General features: G+C 39.6%; 1 protein-coding gene across 1 annotated transcript in view; it reads right to left on the bottom strand.

The window, feature by feature from the left end:
* Positions 1-912: 912 nt before the first annotated feature.
* The window catches only part of AFF2 (AF4/FMR2 family member 2), a 340,167-nt gene continuing 318,184 nt past the window's right edge, over positions 913-22,895 (bottom strand). The window contains exons 18-22 of the mRNA XM_042824815.1: positions 22,022-22,093; positions 21,559-21,652; positions 18,208-18,257; positions 14,994-15,208; positions 913-10,460 (exon numbers count right to left, since the gene is read on the bottom strand). Of these exons, the coding sequence (XP_042680749.1) occupies positions 10,339-10,460; positions 14,994-15,208; positions 18,208-18,257; positions 21,559-21,652; positions 22,022-22,093 (553 nt within the window). The 3' untranslated portion in view covers positions 913-10,338. The remainder of the gene's footprint in view (positions 10,461-14,993; positions 15,209-18,207; positions 18,258-21,558; positions 21,653-22,021; positions 22,094-22,895) is intronic.

A 22,895-nucleotide genomic window follows, 5' to 3' on the forward strand; every position in this document is an offset into this window, starting at 1 on the left:
CTGTCTCCTTGAAAGTTGAAGGCAGAGGTAGTATAGCACTGGTTTGAAATACCCCATTCAAATCTTCTTCTGAACTGATCTGTTGCTTAGAAAAGGGCTGCCTTGCAGGTAACCATTCAAACAGGTGTGGTGTGGAGCAGTCAGCCAGGACAGCTCTGAGATTCTTTGTGCAATGAGAAAGGTGCAGAGCAGCTGGAGATCTCAGAGACCTCCTTGTGTTAAGCAGAGCCTCACAGTAAATAGCCTTGAATCCCAACACCTACCCATGGTGTAGTCTCAAGGCATCCTTCTGCAATGCTGTCTGTGCTCTGTGTCCATATCCACCCCCAGCAGTGCCAAAGAGGGAGGTGGCATCCCAGCTCATGATTAGCATCTCTCTAGAGCTTTTTACATCTCTTTTGAGCTGGTATTCTTGGCACAGGCTCTTAGAGCTATTTCTGAAATGATGTTACAAAGCCTGGCATTTCTCATTTTGTCATCCTGGGAAGCCCTCGGGGAGAAATGCATCCCTGTAGAGGGGGTCAGTGTGCTGAATCACACCACTTTAGTCACGCTAAAGCCTTGGGCTGCTTGTCAGCAAGAAATCAAAAAATCCTGCCTTCGGAGCTCATCTCCTTTTCTCTCCAAGTTCGGTTTGGGAAAGACAGAATTGAGGCTTCTGTCTTGCAGATGAGCCCTTGTAGGGTGCGGTAACACCCAGCTGGTGCTGTTCCTCCCAGCTGCTATCAGCAACACATCACTATTTTCTATCAAGTCATCTCAGGTCTCTGTAATGACAGAAACTCATTGATTAAAAATTAAAACCTATGGCAACTCTCCCACAAACAGTACTTACTGTACCATACTTATTCTATCCTGAGAGGGGAAGGAGAAAATAGCAGAAGACAGAATAATTTATAGTGATAAAATGGGTTACATTTTCATAAAAATTTTATTTTACTTTTTTTTTGTTTTGTTTTTAAATAATTCAATGCACTGGCAGTATGATTAATCCCTCTATGAGAGACACAAATGTACCAGTTCAACCAATATTATTTATACAGGGACATTGTGTTTAAAAACAACAAAAGTACATTTAAAATGTTTGTACATAAAGTATTACTGTTATTTCTTCTTCTTTTTTCTTTCTCTGAAAACAGATGTAAACAAAATGCATAATTGTGCAACACGGAAATACAAAGCAAAACAGGCAAGATACAATTTTATACATATAAAGCAAAAGAAATCAAACTTTTGTAACTATACAACATTTCAGTAATTGCTTGACATTTTAACTGTTACCTTGGTCTGTACAAAACATCTTAACTTATACTTAAAACTTTACAAGAATAACATGCTTGTTCAGAACAAAGACACCTTGTGGAATTGCAGTGATTATTGGTATAATATTTGCACACATAAGGAAAAAAGAAAGCTACTTCAATAGTAAATAAAAAGCAAGAATGGAAGGTAAAGGGCTATTTAGTAAACTGTAATCTAATTCCAATAGATAATTAAGTTGAACTGCAACGCAGAAATTAAATCTGACTTTTGTTGGAAGACCACAAGGTCATCATGTTGCTCTGCTTCCGGGAGCCAGATGGAAGTATACATAAATTTTCCTGATACTTTGGTTGGTTATACATGTGCATATACAAACACACACAGAAAAGAAAGGAAAAAATAAAAAATAGTGCTTGCCAGAACAGCTAATAATGACAGGCAAGTGGACGTGCTTACCGCGCTGCTCAAAAGATGGCCAGGTGAAGAGCACCACCAGCAAGGGCAAACATCCACTGAGTTAGCCAGCATTACTTTTCCTGAATTTTACTTGTTTGCTTTTTTTTTTTTTTTTTTTTGCCAGAAAACAATTTGAGTTGGGCCATTTAAAAAATACTGGGAGTGCTACAGTCAAAGATCAAATGCAAACCAGAATGCTCAAAGCCAAAACAAAAGAAGCAGACCTTTAGGCTTGTTTTCATACTTTGCTATGATACGCCCTAGGCCTTCTGAATATGGGTTTTAAAGAAACAGCATTTCAGATTCAGTAGAAGCTATGCAAACCAAAGACATCAAAAATACAGACAGGAATAAATAATGCAGTATTTTATGGAATTACAAGGACTGTCGGCTTGGATAAAAAGTACATAATTTTAAGTGTCCTCTTATGGACACTCAAATGATGCATATGGCTAAAACTAAATTCCTGATTGCATCCATCTGATATATTCAGTGCCTGATTCTGCAGTCTGCAGACTGAGCACTAATTCACAGCTACTCCCGTGGATTTCAGTGCAGCAACCTGTTGATTAAGATGCTCAGGGGAAGAATGGCAGAATTGAGCCTAGATAAATATTTGCCATGACTTTCGCATGCACAAAATCCATTTGGTTTAGAAAACACACTTGAGCCTGCTGCAGTGCCTTTGAATGAAAGTAATAGATTACATCTCTAGACCAAGAGCATTTGTGACACATTTGAATTTATCTGCCATTTTTTTAATGGGAGCGAATGCTGAGACCAGTAGATACTTAAACTCAGGGGTAATTAAATTGCAACATACTTTTAGTTTAAGAAAAAGGAAAACAAAAACATATGCAAGCCTAGATGGCATGCCAAATTTACCCTTCAACTCTCTTAGCAGGGATTATCTGGTGTTCAATCAGAACGATTCAACATACACTCAGCTTCAATATGTATTTATAAAGCTGCATTAGAGCACACAGCACAGTACAAAAAGGGAGAGAACCAGTTTTTCAGCTGGTGTAAATCAGCACTAAAATCTATGGGTCTATTCACAAGCACACCAGCTGAAGCTTTGGCCCACAATCATCAGAAACATCCAGCTATGGTTCACTCTGTGTGCTAAAAACTTTGGTGGTGGAAGTGCAGAGAGAAAGTGTAATCAACATCAAATAAACAGCTACCCTGTTAGGTTCATTTCTGATAAACTTTTCCAGACTGTGTGGTCTAAAGCAGTTTTATGATGTGCTCCGTACTGCATAACTTTGCAAAGTACATTATTTCCTTCCAGGCAACGATTATGGTACATTAATCATTTCATTGGCATGATCAGTAAAGAGGCATGATGATAAAAGCTTTGGGAGTTTATCTGCATAGAGACATATTGACAAAAATTAGTCTGGGGTTAAAGGGTTTGCTCATCAGTGTGTGCATATCGGATTAACTCCACTGAAATCAGTACTCCTAAACCAATTTGCACCAGTTGAGGAAATTGTACTCTACTACTGTCATAAATAAAGCATCTCTGTTGTTGTCCCCTATGCAGTTCACTCACAATTTCAAGAGTAAATACCTTCTGCCAGTGGGTCAAAGCTTCTTCAAGTTTGTGACTCCACATTAACTGTCACAGAAGTCACAGGTGCTTTCCCTGAGCAAGAGCTGTGTCAACATAAAGGTCTGGATGAACAGGGAGTCTGCTTGCAGTTATTCTAGCACCAGCCCAGAGAATTTCAGTGGGGTGAGAGCTCAGCCAGAACACAAATGGGTGTAATTCCATTGAACTAGTTGGTTTAATGCAAATTACAATCTGGCCCAACCTTAACCTTAACTCTGGTAATGCTACACCACTTTTATAGCCAGCTTCTCCTTCAATAAACAGTGCTCAAAGCTTAGTGAGACTTGTATGATTGCCATACGACAGCAGAATTTGGTCCAATGAATTCCACAAATGGAGCCAAGTTCCTTTGCATTTACTTAGCTCAAAGTTTGGTCCCTTTTAGTTAGTGTTGTTCATTAAAATAATGAAATTTACTTTGGAATTTGAATTTTCTTCTAACCTAGAGAAGGAAATAATTGAGTAGAAATTAGGAATATCTTTACTTGATGAATTTCAATGGAATTACCACGGGGTGATACTCACACAACTGTGTAAATTCTTATCTATCACAGAGGGGTTACAGAGCTTGCATAGAGGGGAACTCAGTGGAAATTAAAGAAGAAAACAAGTCTCAAACAGTTGCATCATCTGCTCACATGGCTAATACCATGGCATCAGTGGGGCTCAGCTAAGGCCCTCTTAGCACAAGTACTCCTGTGGACACTACACTACAAACTGCAGTCTAGCTCACAGTAAATATTTCCATAGTTATGTCAGTGCATGCAGCACTTCTGCCAGCTTGTTTGCTGTTTCTACACATGGAACAGGTAAAAGGAAGTGCACAGATCCAAGTCCCTTCTGTAGCCACAGAGGACCAAGACCAAGAGGACCAAAAGCAAGGCAGAGCCACAGCTCAACCGGTACCCAGGCAGTGGAGCTGGGGTCCTGCTGTCCTGTTGGGCATGGCATTGGTGTCACCATGCCTCCAGCACACCGACACCGTGGGCAGCACTTGTGGGGCCACACAGTGCACAGCTGTGGTCTGATGCCCCCGAGCTGCCAAACTGAGTGCCCAAGGCACCTTGCTGTGCCGCAACCTGCAGCAGGTGAGGCCTTTCCTGCTGCCTCTCTGTAGAGCATTGAGAGTGTACAGCTCTACTCAAGTGGACTTTGGGGTCCCAATGCTTGGTTCTTGGGGAAGTTGCAAAGGAAAATGGTTTTATCCTATGGAGACTTCAGGGCAGTGACAAGCGCTGTCTCTCTGTGACATGTGGTGGCACCCTGATACAGATTAAGGAACCGGATGGGATGGCATCATATTCAGACTCTGTATGATACCATGTCACAGCTCATCTTGCAGGACATATCAACAGTAATGAATCCCCTCTCCACAGAAGCACGCGTGTGTTAAATTGATAGAACCAGCCCATACAAACTTGCCCCAGTTCCTTTAAAACACTTTTCATGTCTTTACTATTACCTGCTAAAATTACAGCATCAATGAATTGCCTGAGATGTTGCTGTTTACCCTGTGATTCTGAGCACAGCTTATCTTTCCAGAGTTTCTGTTGCAGTAACTCCAGACATGGCTGAGTTTGATTCTCATTTGACATCAGTGTTATACAATAACTCATCTGCATCTGAATTCGCTTTCAGTTCTATCCGCAGAGCCGTGAGATCCTGCTGGCTGTACAAAATTTGAACTCAGCATCTTCTGACTTCAACTGCTACCATCATAGGTTAAGCTGGCATGAGATGATCAGAATCACTGATCATGGAAGACCACAGAATCAGACAAAATATTTTTTTAACAGAATAGCAAAAGTAAAGCTACCAAAAACACTGGAGGAAGGTCAAAACATAGTACTGTAGAGATTACAGCTGCTCTGTAATTCAGGCAGAAACATTCCCCATTCACTAGCAGGAAGGTTTCATAGTGAAGGAGAGCCTAACTGGCTTTAGTCTTTACCTATAGGCTACAAAATACCAAGTGATATATCATATCTGGTGAGCTATATATTACTCTATAAGTCATTAGGCAGTACAGAATGTCTGCATGCATTGCTGTGGCCAGTGGTCTGATTCTAACACAGAAGCACTGAAGTATTCAAGAAATTGAGCCCTCTCAACATTAACATGACTTGTTTGTTTTTATATTTTTGAAACAGTATCTAAAGCTGGAAGATGTCATAAGGACAGTGGACTGGTTTCTCATCTTTGTCCCCTCACTCCCAGTGCATGCTGCTGAGGTCAGGGAGAGATGCTGTGCAAGGCAAAGGCCCTTTGCATTGATGCCTTGATTTGCAGGTCTGCCACATATTGACACTTGTACACTTGGTTGAGAATGGCAAATTAATCCTCTTTGGTGAACTGTGAAATTTTTTTCCTTTCTTAAAAGTTCAAGACACTGTCCAGTTGCAGAGGAGTTAAGTTGAAAAAACCTTCAGAACTGACAGGTGGCTTCAGGAACCAAGATAGAACTGCTGCTACTTTCTGTCATACCATTGCTTGCAAGGACACAATAGATGCTAATAGGGCTATACAAAAACTACAGAAGAAAACATTAACAATCCTACCACCACACTGCACCCATAAGAGTGTTTCCTTTTTAAGGCTTTTGCATCATTTTTCTGAGTTATGAAGTAATGAGTGCAGAACTTTGTTGCAAATCCATGTCTAAATCCACAGATACCTGCACACACACCCCTATGCACATCTCAGTACTGTGTGCAGCAGCTTCTCCTGAGCTCAAAACAAAGAAGCCTAATAATATCTAAATCAGAATCCTTTAAAGGCCCCATTTTTTTCCCAATATTTTAAACTGCACTCACAAAAGTTATCACTGGATTTAGACATCACTGAATTCTGATGAAAATACAACGCAAACATCTGTTCCAAAGTACCTAAAAACTTAACAGTGGATCTAAATGATTACAATGGAAGAACACCATAAAGTCAGAGAACAAAAATTAAGGTCCAGATTCCAACTTCTCAGATGTTGCTTCTTTCGGAGGAATGTAGATCTTCATCCTTATTCTTTACAAAACGCATATTGCGGAAATCAACATATCTCTCCTTCTCTTTCAAAGGAGACTAAACGAGCTAGTATATTACTGGAGAGGCTATTTAAATAATTCAAAGTCCAAAGATCATACAAGAAGACAAGAAGCTAAAAGAAGCAAGCCAGGAAGGCTGCCATCAACACTGTCAACACAAAGGCACTAAGCTAAACCAGAATGACAATAAAATAAAATAAGACAAAATAAAATAAAATAAAATAAAATAAAATAAAATAAAATAGCCAAATACTGGGCCAAATCCAGCTATCAAGCTTGAACTATTTGTGTTGTTAATTTTCTATAGTGAAAGGTGTGCATTGTCCTTCCAAAGGAGCCAACAGAGCATGGCTGAAATCAGTGACCACGGACAAAATCAAGGTAGATGACCCATACAGGATACATCTCAGGCTTTCCCTTCAAGCCCTGCTCTCCTGGACCATGGTTTCTCAACACACATCATCACATAGCTAGAGATGGTCTCTGCAACCCAAGCAGGACATTGTGCCTGCACACTGTCAAATCCTTCATTTAAGATCTGCAGCAGCTCCTGACACAGAGGTTAAGCGCTATGTAAACGTCTCACTTGAGCCCTTAGGACTTTGCTACCATCAGACTGTGTAGTGATGGAGTTCTGAAATGCTTGCAGTTAGCCCTTCACTTGCATTCTCCTTTCACTGCTGAGCTGTGGATATTGTGCAAACCTTCCGAAGCATGGTACACAAATGACAGTTTTGTCAGCTCTGGCCATTTTTTATGAAGTTTGGTTTCCTTCTTACAGTCCTGCTGCAGAAATCAAGAGATTACATCAGTGCCTCAGTTTCTCACTCTTAAAAACAAATATGCCATTTCTGGCCCTCAGCATGATTGAAAAATGCCTGAAAAAGGGTATTGAAATCAGCATCGAAGCTTGTTATCCATAAGGCAATATATGAACAGCAACAATTTTTTTTTTAAAGCCATGATTTGGAGTCAATCTGGTGATTTTTGGTGCTCGGTTCATGATTTTGAATGCATGAAGTGGGCAGTCCTAAGAGCAGACATAGCAAATGCCCAACACACACAGCTTCCCTGTGGATTGCAACAAACAAACAAGTTTGTTTGATTAACTCCACTGGAAATAATATTTTAAGGGGTAAAACGATTCCACAAAGATGACATGTTGGCATTTGAAATGAGATGAATACAGTGCATGTAAAAGTGCAATAATCCTTAATAACTAACTCAAAAGAAGCATCATCCCCAGGGATAAGAAGGTAATTCACTCTCCATATTTAATTTGTTTCTAAGCTGCTTTTGAAACAAGACAGCTAAATAGTAAGTTGGCTTGTGATCCTAGGCTTGACTGCTGGACTTAATATAATCGTGTCATTGATTCAGCATACATTTCAAACTTAGTCACGGGAAGCAAAATCAGGTGGGATAATTCCTTAAGCTATTTAAGCAAAAGATTGTACATGGGGTACATTTGGAGATAGGAGTCTGTTTACTGCGAGCAACAGGCGAATGATAACATCCTGTCTTCACTGAGTGACTGCAGCTAACTCTTTGAACAGTCTTGTGCCTAAAGATTGTATTTCAAATTGTGTTTCAAGACATAGCCTTTGTAAATGCATGGCACTCTAGGGTTTCAGTCTATGTTAAAGGAACGGGGGATAACAATGCACTTGATTAGACCGAATCTCATCGGCAAGATCTTGCAAAGGGAATGGAAAACTCTGGCTTGTGATAAAACCACCTCAACACTGCTTCATCTGTTAAAAAACAATACTGGAGGTGTTTTTAAAAACCCAATACTTTTATTCTACATTTCTGAATTGTCTCCACTATTGTGGTTTTATTCTTTAGCTGCTGGGGCCAGAATCAGCTTGACAAATGCTGTCGGACTCGTGTTTCAGCCGTGTTACTGAAACCTCCCAAGAGCAGATAAGAGTGTATTGACCACTTCAGGAACAGGAATGTGCAGATAAAACAGGATGTGCATGTTCTGCCAATGTCCTTTGCAGACAACCAACTCTAAACTGGATGATTATTCTAATGCTGCACCTTGACTACGTTTACAATACAGTCTTGTGAGAAAAAAGAAAATAGCAAGTATTGATTTTTAAGAAAAGGTAGCATTATAGGCAACTAATACACAACAGCTACAGTAATGTCTGTCTTAAATGTATACTGGGCAGAGTCCTTAAACTGCTCTTATTGCAAATATCCAAGGCCTGCTCTAAAAACCATAACAGTCTGAACCTTTTAAATGCAAATTTGTCCTATTTATCTGGTCGCAACCCAGTGAGTAGAATCCAATAACTCACCATACGGGATTATATAGCAGAAGGTAATTGCAACTAACTAATACCTGGATGGCATTTAAACACATATTGTATTATTTCAATGAGATGAGACAGAATAATATTTACATTACTATGAGTATCTTCTGTTTACAGAAATTGAATTTACAGTTCAGTAAGGTATGCAGGCGTTACATCAAGAATGAGATGAGACCATTTAAAGTCTTGTGAATTATTGATATAAATTCATTTTGTTTTGTTTCATGCACCGGCGCTTCTTGCAGTGGCACCAGAAGAGCAGTGCAGTTTATAACAAGAGGAAAAAAAAAAAAAGAAGAGGAAAGAGCAAATGTGAAATGGTGTAATTTATTCACAATTGCTTCGAAATTCTATCTGAATTGTCTCATCATTATTCACGCATTAGAAAAAATGGTCTGAAACATGACAGCATGGGTAAATAGATGCAGAGCTTGGAAAGTAGGTAATTTGACTGAAGTATTCATGGCCATTATTAAACAAATGTTATATTGCTTTTGGATAAATCTGTTGATTTTATTTAATTTATCATTGTTTTCATGATAGCAAGGTAAGTAATACCATTTGTTCCTAATGCTCGGAAATGAACAAAACAGGTGTAAATTGATGCCACATGGAATTACATTGTTTCAACAGCAGTTGGTTAGTTAAACTTCCAGAGAATTTCATGAAGAATCTGCATACACTTATTAATGGAGTTTTACATACAATATCAATGCTTAGAATGTAGCATTCCCATTAAAATCTGCTTTCACTGAGTCTCACTTCGCAAGAAGAGATTGTTCTGTGAGGAAAAATCTTGGGTGAGTATTCATTTGAGACTAGCAGTAAAACTGAAAGAAAATTCACAGATTTAGCATAGGAACGGCAGAGGAGACTATGAAAGCTAATATTTTGAAATTGCCTAAAAACTGCAATAAATTGTGCTGCCTACTGAAATTATTAAGCCAACAATAAATAGGTAGAATGGAATATCAAAACCTCATTGCATAGTGTGTCATCTTTCTTTAATGAGGCATTCCTTCAACCTTTTACCTCTTAACACCTTTGGTGATCTTACATTATGTACCTGTTAGATATTCAACATTTTTCTGGAGATTATGCCTATTGGAAGTACGAAATCTTAGCAATGTTCTGTGTAAGGTAATAATGCCAGAATTAGGTGGTGAAAAGCTTGGTACAGGTTCAGAAGATGATTTTGAGTGAATAGCTATAGGTTCTACTAATTTATTTCAGAAGGGACTTCTCATATATACCCTCAAATATTTAAGACGCTTTGTACTATTTCTCAGGAATCCATATCTTCTCAAAGTGCTTTTTTGTTTTCGCTTGAAGGCAGCATGGACTTCAAACAATACTGCAGGGAATGTACCGTTCCATAAAGCACATAAGGATGGCAGGATCCAGGAGACACAAGGCATAGAAAATTGTCGAAAATGATTAGATGGTACAACACATACTGCTCTTAAGTCATAAGTTCCATTTATGATGACTTCTACTTCCAATAGATAGGATATTAAAAAATGCAATAAAAATGAAGTTACATGAATAAATTTCCAGAAATGAGTGGAGTTCCACCAGTGATCGTCTGTGCGCTGGTAGAGGTAGAAGAATGGGGATGTTATGAGCAGGGCAGCAGTCACTACAACAAATGAGCCTCAATGTGGAGCCAGTGGAGTCCTTGGCGAACGTAACGAACCAGATTGGTCATACTGCTGTGTTGTGTTAAGGGTCCCATCACTGAGTCCAGGTCTACAAAGAATTCTGCAATACACAGGAAGCAGAAGTTACTGTTTTGGGCAATGGTACATGGGTTATCAATGGGTTATCATGATTTCACATGCATTAGCAGCAGTGTGCTTTGTGTGTTCCTATGTTCTTGCGCACATCAGTACGCGGGCAGTAGGAAATAACTAAACAAAGGCAAAAAACATACAAGTTAGGTCAAATTAGACTTTCCATGCTGGAAGCAAACCCCAATGTGGTATGATTGCTTGCTACAGTGAGCTTGGAATTGTAGAATCACCAAGGTTGGAAAAGAGCTCTGAGATCCCCCAGTCAAACAACCCACCTATCACCAGTATTTCCCACTAAACTATGTCACATGGTACAACATCTTCACTTTCAGTTTTTTAAGTCTAGCCTAAGCTTGCTGTGTATGTGATTTGAATAGTGGACAATGAACTGCAGCACTTCCTTTTCTATGCTGCACCTTCTCCTGGGCATGAAGAGCTAGTCTGCATCTTAAAAAACCTTCTTGCTCTTTCTCCTAGCCTTCCATTTCCTCCTATTGCACTGGTTTTAGCCATTTGCTCATTCAGCTTCAGGCTCCAGAGGACATGTTTGGAGTGCAAAGAGTGGCAGAAGAGGAGAGAGGCAACAGGGGAGAAAACCAGCAAGTAGGAGAATAGGAGCCTCCGAGGGGAAAGAAGAGATGGGTAAAGCCCGTGAGATTTGATGCTGGGAAGGGTTATCAGGAGATCACTGAACAGAGACGCAGGAAGAAAGAACACACAGGTTAAGAGAACAAAGTATACCAAGTGCTGGATGTTCTCCAGGTGAAAACCTGTTATGGTCAACAGACACCTCCTAACTGCTTTCAATGGAGAACTTAATTGTGCCTTCTATTGTCTCACAGAATTATGCTCACTGGGGCACAGATAATCCCACACATGCAACATTTACACTATACTCAGGAGAGTGGGAGCCTAGTCTCAGTTAAAGGCCTTTCAGAGTCAGATAACAACCAGCAATCACAACAATGGCTCAGATCTCGCATTCTCACCCTATCTAAAATCCAGTGTGAGGCACGCAGCCAACTTGCTGGTCTGGAGTGCAGATGTCAGTTACAAAAACATTATCAATATTTTCTTCAGCAAGTAAGTACTGCTTTGAGGTTTTCTATCCAAGTATTGATAGCCTGACCCCGGTCAGTGTGAAAACTATGGTACTATCACAGCACAAAGTGATTTGGCTGAAGGCAAGCATATAATGAAAGCTTAGAGCTATCACCAGTTGAGTTAAGATGCTGCAGCTAGCTGTTACTTTTCATCTTCCTTTCTCTGTCTTTTATTCCCCTCCTCCAGTGTGAAATCAATACAATTAGGAATGAAAAAACTTACTGTCTGCATTCTAGTTACCCCATTCTAGGCTCAAATAAATAATAATTTCAAACACTGAGGATTCACCTTAAAGCCTAATTTTGGTTTAATAACTTCAAAATATTTCTGAAAAAAAGCCATAAGCACTGAAGCCACTTATTAAACTCATATGTGAAAGAGCAGGCCTTCATCACTATAGAGTTGACTGTTTTCTACTGTAGACACGAAGTGCTGTTATCTTTGGAAGCTTTAAAAAAAAATCTCATTTGGCAAAGTCAGCTGAGAATTTGATTGCGTGAATGGTGAAAAACTCTCTCGGTGACCCACTACGAACCAGAACATGGGTTGGCTTGGGGAAGCCTGTCATTTTGGCTGCAGATACAGGTTTCATAACAAATGCCATCTATTTTCCCACACATTCTAAGCTCCATGGACATGGCAAAATTCAAGCAGAGGTACATGGCAGATTGATTCTGCTTTTCTTTTCAAACCAGATCGGCTTGGCAGGTCATAGTTCTGCTGCTCTTCCTCTTGCTATGCTTTTTTATTTTAATGGCACATCTTTTGTCAAGCCGACAAGAAAGGCTTCTGGCTCCTGCTCTGAGCCAGATGGACATGAGTCAAGTCCAAACTGGGAGCGTGGCATATTTAGAGGAACACAAAACCTAAGATGACAGCCGTGCACATGGGGAAGCTTCAAAGCTCCGATAATGTGGCAGAGATCTCTTGTGTCTGCATGGACATGAGCGAAGAAACATCTACGACAGCAGTAAGACCCAGAAGTAAAGGCTATTAAATGTTACAATGACGGGGCCACATTTTTATTTGAACTATGTTAGTTCACTGGGGACATGTCCTTGGGCAAGACAGCCCCTGTGATTCAGAAGACAACAGAAACAATGAGAGCTGACCACAAAAACAAAAGATTCATTTTCCATTTAAATCCTTCTTTTTCCTCCCCTCTCTCCCTCTCTTCCAACCCTCCTTCCTTCCCCCCCTCTTTTTTGGAGGGGACTGTGGGGGGAAGGACAGCTCTTACTTCCAGGGAACAAGAAATTGCCTTTTTTCTTTTCTTTTCTTTTTTTTTTTTTTTTGAAGATGAACTGTCTGATTAAACACCCCTAAATCAGAAATCAAGAGATTTGTTCTTTACTTGGGCTTCAAGTTAGAGTCTGAGGTTTGCACCTGTCCCATCTGCTTTCATGAGACATGTTGAACACTCAGTCCCCAGGCCAGTGAACCAGAGCTTGTGCATGGCAACATACGGTCCAGCTGGATAAGATTACTTATAGCAGTGCAATAATTGGTCAGTCCTGTCCCATCCAGCAAGATATTGGGGTTTTGAATGATGTGAGAGATACAGGTGACAAGTACTAAATATCATTTCAGGTAGAGTTCATCAAACTCTATAATATTTTTCGTGAAATAATGTCTAAGATATGTCTTCTCCAAATGAAATCTGTCATGTGATAGATATGACTATCACAGCACTTCTCATATATTTTTATTACAGCATGCATTTTTCAAATTGCAGTTTAATTGTGTTTAAAAATGCAACTTTAAATCTAGTACTTAATTAGAAATGAGACATCTTTTCAGATAAAATGTAAAGACAGACACTATAGCACATATGAAACTCTGATCTCTCTACAATGGATTACAACATTTAAATGAAATTTGAAGTAACATGTCACTGTAACAAGGCTGCAGGTTGTGAAACAAGATACAGAGGAACAGGGCACAACCCTAGATATCTTGCTCATGTGAGAAACTCTTATTTATGCATCCAGTCCCACTAAAGGCAAGGGACTGCTCATCTGAATAAAGATTACTTCTGTACTGCTTTGCAGAATTGGGCTTATCTGTCTGTAAATCAAAAGGAGAACAAAGAATAGTGTTGAGGGAGAAAAGCAGAAAGAGTCAGCAGGTTTTTTCTCATCCAGCTCTAGGGCTGATAACAGCAGTGGCTGGGTACATTTTCTGTCTGTTGGCTGAATGCCTGAGCTATTTTGACTCAATACCAGGCAGAACATTTAACAACTCCACAACACAGAGGGCTAATTACAAGACTATCACCATCCTTCTCCTATCAGAGCATCCTTCTGCATTCCCACTGTAATATTATGCAGTACATTTGACAGGGAATCACTTTCATACTTTATGAAAATGGATGTAAATATGGAAAAAATCCAAAATGCTACTAAATTAACCAGTGCAAACAAAGGCAAGAAGCAGTAGGGAGGACTGGACAGAACTTCTGTCCTCACCCAGGGATAGATCATTATGACCCACTATTCAGACATAAAGACCTATAAATCTCAAGCTTGGTTTCTCTAACTCAGTGGAAATTTGCCACTGACATTAATGGGACTAAGATCAACCTGCATTGAGCAAGCTCATTTGTCAGGGGAAGCCAGACACCTGAAATCCTGGTATTATTAGAAGAATGAGCCAATTCATGATGAGAATACTTCCCAGTTAGGCTCTGCACCTCCAATATGAAAGAAAGCTTTGTCAGTAATTTGTGTAGGCCCATGTCTGGAATCTGAATAATTATGGGGCAGCTCACAGATGGGCCAAATCTGTCCCTTTAGTTATACCTCTGCAACTCCACTATACTCAATATAACCTACTTTAAAACTACTTGGCAAAAGTCTTTTGAAATGACTGTAGTAAAGACATACATTTCGATGTTAGGAATAAGGAAGTGGATTTGCAATCCAAAATAGGAGAACCAAGGTTGTGTTTTTTAATAAGCATGTCCTAACCAGACTCCCTGCATAAATATGACATCTTATGTTTGCTTACTATCCCAACCAGCATTTTTATAGTCTTAAAACCAGTTGACAGAGCAGTCTGAAAATAACCTCAGTGCTCTATGAGAAGTTGAAACTGTGAATGAATTCGCAGTCTCAAAAGCTCTCATCAACTGGGGCTCATGTTTGCTAAATTATTTGCCAGCTGCTCTGATAACCCCACATTCAGCTTGTTACACATCTCCCCTCTGTGCTTGACAAGAGAAGATATGCCTTGGCTACAGTGACCAGCAAGCAGATTTAGTCTGTTTGCTCAAGCTGTCACAGTTGTGTTCTTAGATGTGGTTGTTTTGGGTCCAACTCCAAATAAGACCTACGAGAACAGAAAGCAAGCTAAAGCAGATAAGCCCAAGCAGACAAAGAAGAAGCATGCAGGGCACCTTTATTCTCCTTAGTCAGCTTGTCAGCCATGTCCCAGTGCTCGTAGCTTCGCAGAACATTGTTGGTGATGTTGACGTGGCTGGCAGCCATGTGGTGGATGCGCTGAGGGATGGTGATGGTCCCTGCTGAGGAGGAGCCAGTGGTGCCTGCGCTGCCTCCGGCAGAGCTGACAGGGGATGGACTCAGGGACATAGGTGATGGTGTTTCTGTGCTCCTGCAAGACAGAAGGGGAGAGTGAGTCCCCTTTGTGCACACTGCCAACTCCAATGCACTTGAAAAACCAACTGTGCGCCCCAGTGAGGCAAGAATATGCAACAGTATCTCCTGGTTTTATGAGAGAGGAGAGCTTATAAATTGGGACTGATTGAAGCTAAAAAGGAATTTATTTCTCCCTACAAATGAACGTGTTATTTAAAAAAGAACCACGCACGTGGCTATCCTAAAAATAGAGCAATCTTTCAGAGAAAGAAATATCTCATAGCTGCAATGATTTTTCTACCTGTTGCCAGAAGCTGCTATGGCAGTTAGAAAACACTCAATGTGCAATATCAGCCAATTATTAAAGCATTTTGTGGAAACCACAATGACAGTTTGCTCCAAATGCAGTCATCACAATAAGTAAAGCGCGAGTCTTAAAAGCACCCTGCAGAGCAGCGTTAGGAGCTGAGGGTACTGCAGGATTATGAATATCTCTATAGGATTCTTTAAGACTGGCCGTGGAAATTTGGTTCTAATTGCCTACAGTTCATCCGCACAGGTTTATACAGAGCAGAGTTTTAAGTTAACTGCTTAGAGCAGTATTAATGTTCTAATATAGATTTTCCTTTAATTCCAAAACCAGTGATTAGGAATAACCTACTGGCTGCAGGCAGCATAGAGGTAGGCACAGCAAGCTCATGTTTAGAGCTGTGCAGGGCTGAATGCTCACATTCAGCTATTCTCTTTGAAAATTGGTTTCGGTGAACAAGATCAAGGGTTCCAAAAATCTCTCCTCTTGCACCCATTTGGAAGCACTTACCTAGACAAATGCATTCGGTTTACTATAGGACACACTTGAAATGCAGGGTCGAGATGCTCCTGCTGCTCTGTTCATGAAGCAAAGACCCCCAAACTCTCTGAGCAGGGATGTTACAATCTCCCTCTAGAGCTGCAGCCATTGATGTACAACAGCATGCAGCTCACTCAGACTTGCTACTGGCCTGATCCAAACCCCAGGGTAGAAAGGTTCCTCTTGGCTTTATGAACCACCAACAATGACCCTACCCATGAAACCCAGGCACAGACACCCTGCAGGTGCAGTGCTGGGATAATAGGCATTAGCGGCGACAGTTCTTGCTGCAGATTTTCCTGCAGTGCTCTGCTATTCCCAGTGCTCAACAAAAGACTCCTCAAGATGTTCTCTAGCTCTGGAAAAAGGATGTATCACAAGTTAATTCGGCAGCCAGAAGCTTTTTACACAGCTTATGTGTTATGGTTTGAGCATGTCCTATGGCACAGATGCTTTATTTTTAAGTCTCAAAGCATCCTGGTTACTTGACATGCCACTTTAATGCACAGAAGAACTGAACTATACTCAGTGAGGTCTGGGAGTAGTTAAAAATCATAAGAATCTGAGGGGAATGGGAATATTTTGTTACAGCCACTTACAATGAGCTGACACACTTCTGCCAAGTAAAGCACATTGTTCATTGGATTTACCCTGTTGTGCACAGCCATCATTACTGTGGTGAGTCTATTAAATCTCTCTATTTTGTGTTTTGTGTCACTAGAGGTGGGAAACATTTCTGTAATGATACCAGGGAAAACTTGTTTCATTGCCAGCCTGGAACTCAGGCCAACTTCATAGAGGTTCACAATCCTTTCAAAGAAAAGTGGCCAGAAATCCCAGTAGACCAGGTGGAGATTTTTGGTAATTTGAAATCCTGAGCCAGACAACACTTCATGGCAATACATAAGTTTTGCTCTGTTAAAAAACAGATTTAAGAATATCCTGCTGTCTCCTCCTCTTGAACCCGACCACTGATCTCCCTTCAGTGGTGCCACATTCTGATGGTGTTTGGTCATTCCCATGCAGTACGTGGCTCCTTTCCCCCATCTGGTTGAAAAGCGCAGAAGGATAAGAAGAAATGGTAGAGCCAGCAGCTCTGGGGAAGACAGAGGGTCTCCCAGTGCCAGCATCAGGCCCAGAGCCTCATCCCAAAATATTTCATAATATCTAGGACAGTATTTTCCTTCAAGCAAAATGACGAAATTTCTGGTTTTGCACTGAATCAGAACAAAATTTGTATGAAAATTTCAATTCTTTGTGAGCCCCTCTACAGTTTTATTATTTTGCTTACTTATTTGGTTGCTCAGGAATGCCTAACAGTCGTTTCTTCTCATGAATCACCAGGAAGAGCCCATCAACAAAAATAATTTTCACCTAGAATTCAGCCTACTCAAACAAAAGAGGAATGAAAGGTCAAATCCTCCTCCTTTGTTTTATCTGTATGTCCGACCAGGAGAAAGGAGCAGTAGAAAGCATGTGCCAGATGGCAATAGTTGTCACAAGCTGTAGGAAAGGTTGCAATGGCAACACACCTTCACTGAACAGCAGACCATAGCTGCATTACTCTGCTTTCAGACAAGGATGTTAGCCTCTGATAATTGGTTGACTAAGTGCCCTCACAATTTCAACACTTTTACACCTCTAGTTTTATTAAAATGCACTTCTCATATATCAACGAAAAATTCATTGGTCTTTCATTACTGAACAAATCACTGAAAAATCTTTTCAAAGAAGGTTAACTTTACTTTGGCTTCCTGAAATAACATGGTCCTTGCTAGCTAATTAACAGATATTTTTATGGCCTTCATTTAGCTGGAGAAGCAAACTGTTAAAGAATTCATCACAGAGGCACCATAGCTGCTTTTAGACATACGAGGAACAAAGAGGAAGGTCTGTAACAGCTCTTTCTTCCCATCCACCTTGGATTGCTCACATGGGTAACTAATTCAGTGCAGTGGAAACTTCTCATCCCCACAGGCCAAAGGCAGATATAGTGACCATTAAAATTTAAGATCAATTCTGTAGCCTGCTGGATATTTGAAACACATCTGCAGCTCCCAAAATACTGCATCATGGCCTTGCCTTTGCCTTTAAAGGCACCCCAAACATTCCCCACCCATTTTGGACACGTTCCCAGATAGAAGTACTCAGCAGAAAATACTCACTTTCCATTGCCGCCCCAAGGTGAGGGGGCCTGTGAGGCTTTTGAAGAGTTCTGTAAGTACAAAATCAAAATGTAAATAAAAGAGATGCAAGAAGGACGAAGTACATTAATACCAAAGACTAAAGGTTCAGTGTTGCCTGGTTTAGCTGCAAGAGCTGCAGAGCACGTAGCAGAACAGCAACCCTGCACATCGGTCTCATAAACAAGTGGTCCATGGATGACAGGTAGGATCCAGCCAGTAGCTTGAAAGCCACTTGACAAAAGAGCAAATGCAATAAAGTCCCAGCAAAAACAAAGGTGGTTTACAAAGAATTGGTTTAATTACCATTTAAACTTAGTCTGTAAAATAAGTTCTTCAGAATGCAAATGACTTTCTGTCTTTAGGGAGGCCTGCAATCATTAATCGGAACCAAAAAGAATTCTAGTTGATGACTTACCAAAATGCAGTTCCCCCACGTTACTAGGGAAGTTGTCTTGAGATTCAGATAGTAGGAGAAATAAAACTTCTGCATAAGGAACTGAATTCTCTTGTTTTTATTTATTTTATTTGCATGAATGGACTTTCCTTATCTGCTTACTCAGTTTGACTCTCACACATGTGTAGCATCTTGTACAACTCTCTACAAAGACTCAGACTGGATAGTACCTTTCTTAATTCCCATTAAATCACTAGTATCATGGCAGAAGCCATCTACATGTGCTCTAAGAAAGCAATTGATCTGAGGTCCCTTGCAAAGAGGTCAGCACAGAGTGAAAATTCAGACATATTTCCAAATTCTCTGCAAAGCATTACCATTGTTATTACAAAATTAATCTGATCCCTATAATCATCATGTTCCATGTGGGGCACAGAGATTCAGTGGAGCTCAGGATCATGCAACTGATTCTGAGAGTAAACTCCTATCCCTGATTTCTTAATTATGGCTGAACTTGCCAAACAGTGTTGATCAAAGCAGAAAACACTGCCAAAACATAACAGTGCTGCCTATACTGCATTTCATGAAAGATGTGAGCATGAACCAGAACATTTGCTGCAGAGCACATGTATATTTTTGCCACCAGCATGTATTTGCCACCAGCAAGAAAGAGGCAGATCCTAAACTGCTCTGGAATGTCTTCAGAGATGAAAAATGAGCTTTGAGATTAGTTTCTGCCATTTGGGGATCATTTCCAACAGTATCTGGAGTAACTATCTGTAGACTAGACCTCAATGAGAGGGACTTGACAATTAGGATATTTGAAATATTTTCATCAAGGACTACTGACAACATATTTTCAAAAAAGTTAAACATTCTCCTGAAATTCATAGGTGTAATAGGTGAAATGATGCCACTTGCACAGATTTTACAAAATTTGACTTCAATTTTAAGCATTTATATTTTGACTATATTTTAATCCAAGTTGTTCCTGAATTTCAAAACTTTTTTTATGATTAAAAGGTTATTTTGAAACATCTAACTGGAAATTAATCTGAACCAGCTCTGTCTACAGATGTTTTCAATTTGAACAGCGACAGTTGTGAGGAAAAACAGGAAAAACAATTCTATCGAAATATTAATCTCCAGTTCAGCTGCAAGCACTGGACTGCTTTTCACAATTAAAATTATGCAAAACTTTGAATAACAATTCTATTAAAACAGTTAATCCATTCAATTTGTATTAAAGGTTCTTGCTTGTGAACACAGAGGACACTGTGCAGCAATACAAAACTAATATCTATTTAATAGCTCTATTCTTGTCTTTTCTCCTTGCATGCATTCACTACAAAATGATCCTGAACATAAAATCTGTATAGACTCAAAAGCTATTTCTAGCAAACAAGTTGCAGTGGCCCATTCCATACATCCAGTAACATCAGCTGAAATACTCAGCTACAATTAGAAAGCCTGAAAACAGCTTTTTGGGCATTTTCTTTAATTACTTTTTAATTTTCTTCGTTCTTCACCGTATATGCTCATTACTTCACACAGCTAGAGAATGTAAAGTCATTTTAAGAGAAAAGAGAATCACATCCCCCCTCCCTTGTCCCCTCTCACTTTGTTTTTAATGGATCATTGCTGTTTGCTGATAAAGTCTAATAATCATTTTTTTAAGAGACAACCTATATCTATCCTGGATAAAATCCGAAGTGAAAGGAATGCATTTCATGATAATGCTGAGGCTACCAACACCCCCAGTTCAAATGTTATTTGCTGCACAAACTCCTGCTTGAAAATTCACTGAAGGCAACACAAGAACCCTAATGACTTCAAGACATCCTCCATTTAGGCACAAGGTCAGATGTCCTGTTACTGAATTACCAAGATACATGGACACAGCCGAGTGTCTACGTATCACACATAGAACAACAGTCAAGTCCAGGCTGAATAGCAGTTCGTAGCAAGTTCATAGCATAGTTTTACAGCAGAATAACCATTTCATGACCATTTACATGAAAATATTAAAGCTGAGTGTTAGGAGATTTAGACTTTGCAGTACCAGTAAGTCAAAGCCTGGGCCAAAGAGGCTTTAAAAAAAAAAAAAAAAGATGGATGGATGGGCTGCCATAGCTGCACAACTAAACAATAACATAATAGCATGTAGTGACCAAGTACAAGAATAAATGCATGCTTCAAACTGTGTTAACTAGTGAAATACGTATATCAGAATGTTGAGAGAACTGAAGAAATTCCGTTCCATAATTTAGAGAAAGGAAGAAATTGTTCTCACACTGGATAAATAGCAATTGCCAAAGTAAAGGAAAATATCATTAAGTCAGAACAGTCACTTGCTCTCCACTCTTTCAAGGGAAAGGAAAACAAGACATAGATATGGCTATCCAAAGTTCCTCAGAAACAGAGTGCTAAAGGCAGCTCCTACTGAGGCTGTTATAAGCAAGCAGACTTATGCTGGAGATAGCTGAACCCAGCTACAGAGGAGCCACCAAAAATCTGAGTCTGCAATAAGCTTCAGCATATCTACCTGAATTTCAAAACTAAATGTAATGAAGTGAAGCCTAAAGAACTGCTTTATCGTGGTTCTTTGTGTGTGGGGGGGAGATGGGAGGGGGAGCGGGGTCAGCACGTAATCACTTACGTACTGAAGTCTTTACAAAATCTTGCATAAAGATTACACAGAGTTAAGAATAATGTTATTTTAGTGGAGTTACTGAGTATGGTCTTTTGAATCAAGTGACTAATCCAAACATCCCTCAAATCACTCCTGCCCCCATTCCCCTGCAGACACCCTCCCTACACTTTTCAGGGGAGAGGTTAAATGGGGGACTTCTAAGTCATGCAGTTATACTGTGAGAGCTCTCAGTGCCAGTATGAATTTCATTTCATATCAATAAATTAAACAGAATAAAGATTACCTTAAAATATTCCATCAGAGATCTGGAGTACTTCATAGCATGGTCCTTCTTTAGCTTAAACATTCTCAAGTACAGAAGCGATAAGCATCGGTAGCTGCAGTAATTAGGAAAGGATTGTGTTAATTCCACTGCTAAATGAAACTTATAAACTGAAGGTAAAAAAAAAAAAAAGTAAGAAAGCTGGCCTATATTTTATGGTTTCTGTTCTAATGTTAGGTTTTGAAACATAAGCAAATGAAAGGAAAAAAAAAAAAAGGTCAAAAGCATTATAATCCAATCTTGATAAGAATATAAATTAGAAGAATAAATGTTTAGTCAGCTGCTGAAGAAATCCATTAGTTATCCTTTAATAGTTTAATGGAAAACAAGAATAATGATCTTCTGTAAGCTGCTTAAGTAATTCAGTACTTTTGAAGTCCTCCTGAAGATTTCAGCTGCTTCTCCTTGTCGCAGTGGGACTTACCATAAAACTGCTAGTTTCTTGTCCCCTTCTGTGGCAGAAGAGCCTGTGAAATTCTTGAGCCTCATTGCATACCTTGTGAGAAAGGTAAGGAGAGAAGAAACGTGTGTTCAGTTGTTTTGACAAATACTAGTGTCATACTGAAAAATAACAGGTGCACAAAGGTAAGCTTACAGCCTCAACAGCTAATGATCACATTGTTCCATAATGGTAAGATGATGCAAAATTCAACAGAAAGCACCACTTAAAATTGGGAGGGCTGAAGTAAATCATCAACCCACTTACAGGGCCAATAAGGTGAACTGCTCCTGGGGATATTACTGATGCAGAGTCCTGCAAACACCTGTGATGAGTGTAGGACAGATACATAAGATGTTGTCCCTCTGTATGCTGAAGAGTAAAGTAATATGGAAAAATGTTTTACATAAAACACTTTGGGCTTGAATGATGATTACAGAATCCTTTTCGTAAGTACAATTTCGGAGTTCTTAATATATACATTTTTTCTATGTATTTCATATGGAAAATGATGTTAAATGCAGGAAAGGTCATGCTCATAGTTTTTTAAGTTCTGCAGTCCATTAATTTACAAATCTTACATACTTTGTCTCCTTTCTCTGTTTAATTGCTGTTTTCCAGCATTTGGACAATGAAAGACTGAGCAGATACGCCTCCTCTCTCTCTTATTTTTTTTCTTTAAGTGAGCACACTCCATGTCATGCATTTAGTCTCTTGAAAATCAATTCATCACACAAACTCATTGTTCTGAGCCCTAATGCAATTTCACAGGTACTTGTGTTAGAATAAGTAATAGGGTTCAGTGTTGCATAAGAAAGTTTTAAGGTATCCAGGCAATCTTGATGAGTTCTCATTTACA

Source organism: Centrocercus urophasianus, unplaced genomic scaffold (assembly GCF_019232065.1).
Source record: "Centrocercus urophasianus isolate 14NV4802_14NV808 unplaced genomic scaffold, USGS_Curo_1.0 seq_24, whole genome shotgun sequence".
In the NCBI taxonomy this organism is placed as follows: domain Eukaryota; kingdom Metazoa; phylum Chordata; class Aves; order Galliformes; family Phasianidae; genus Centrocercus; species Centrocercus urophasianus.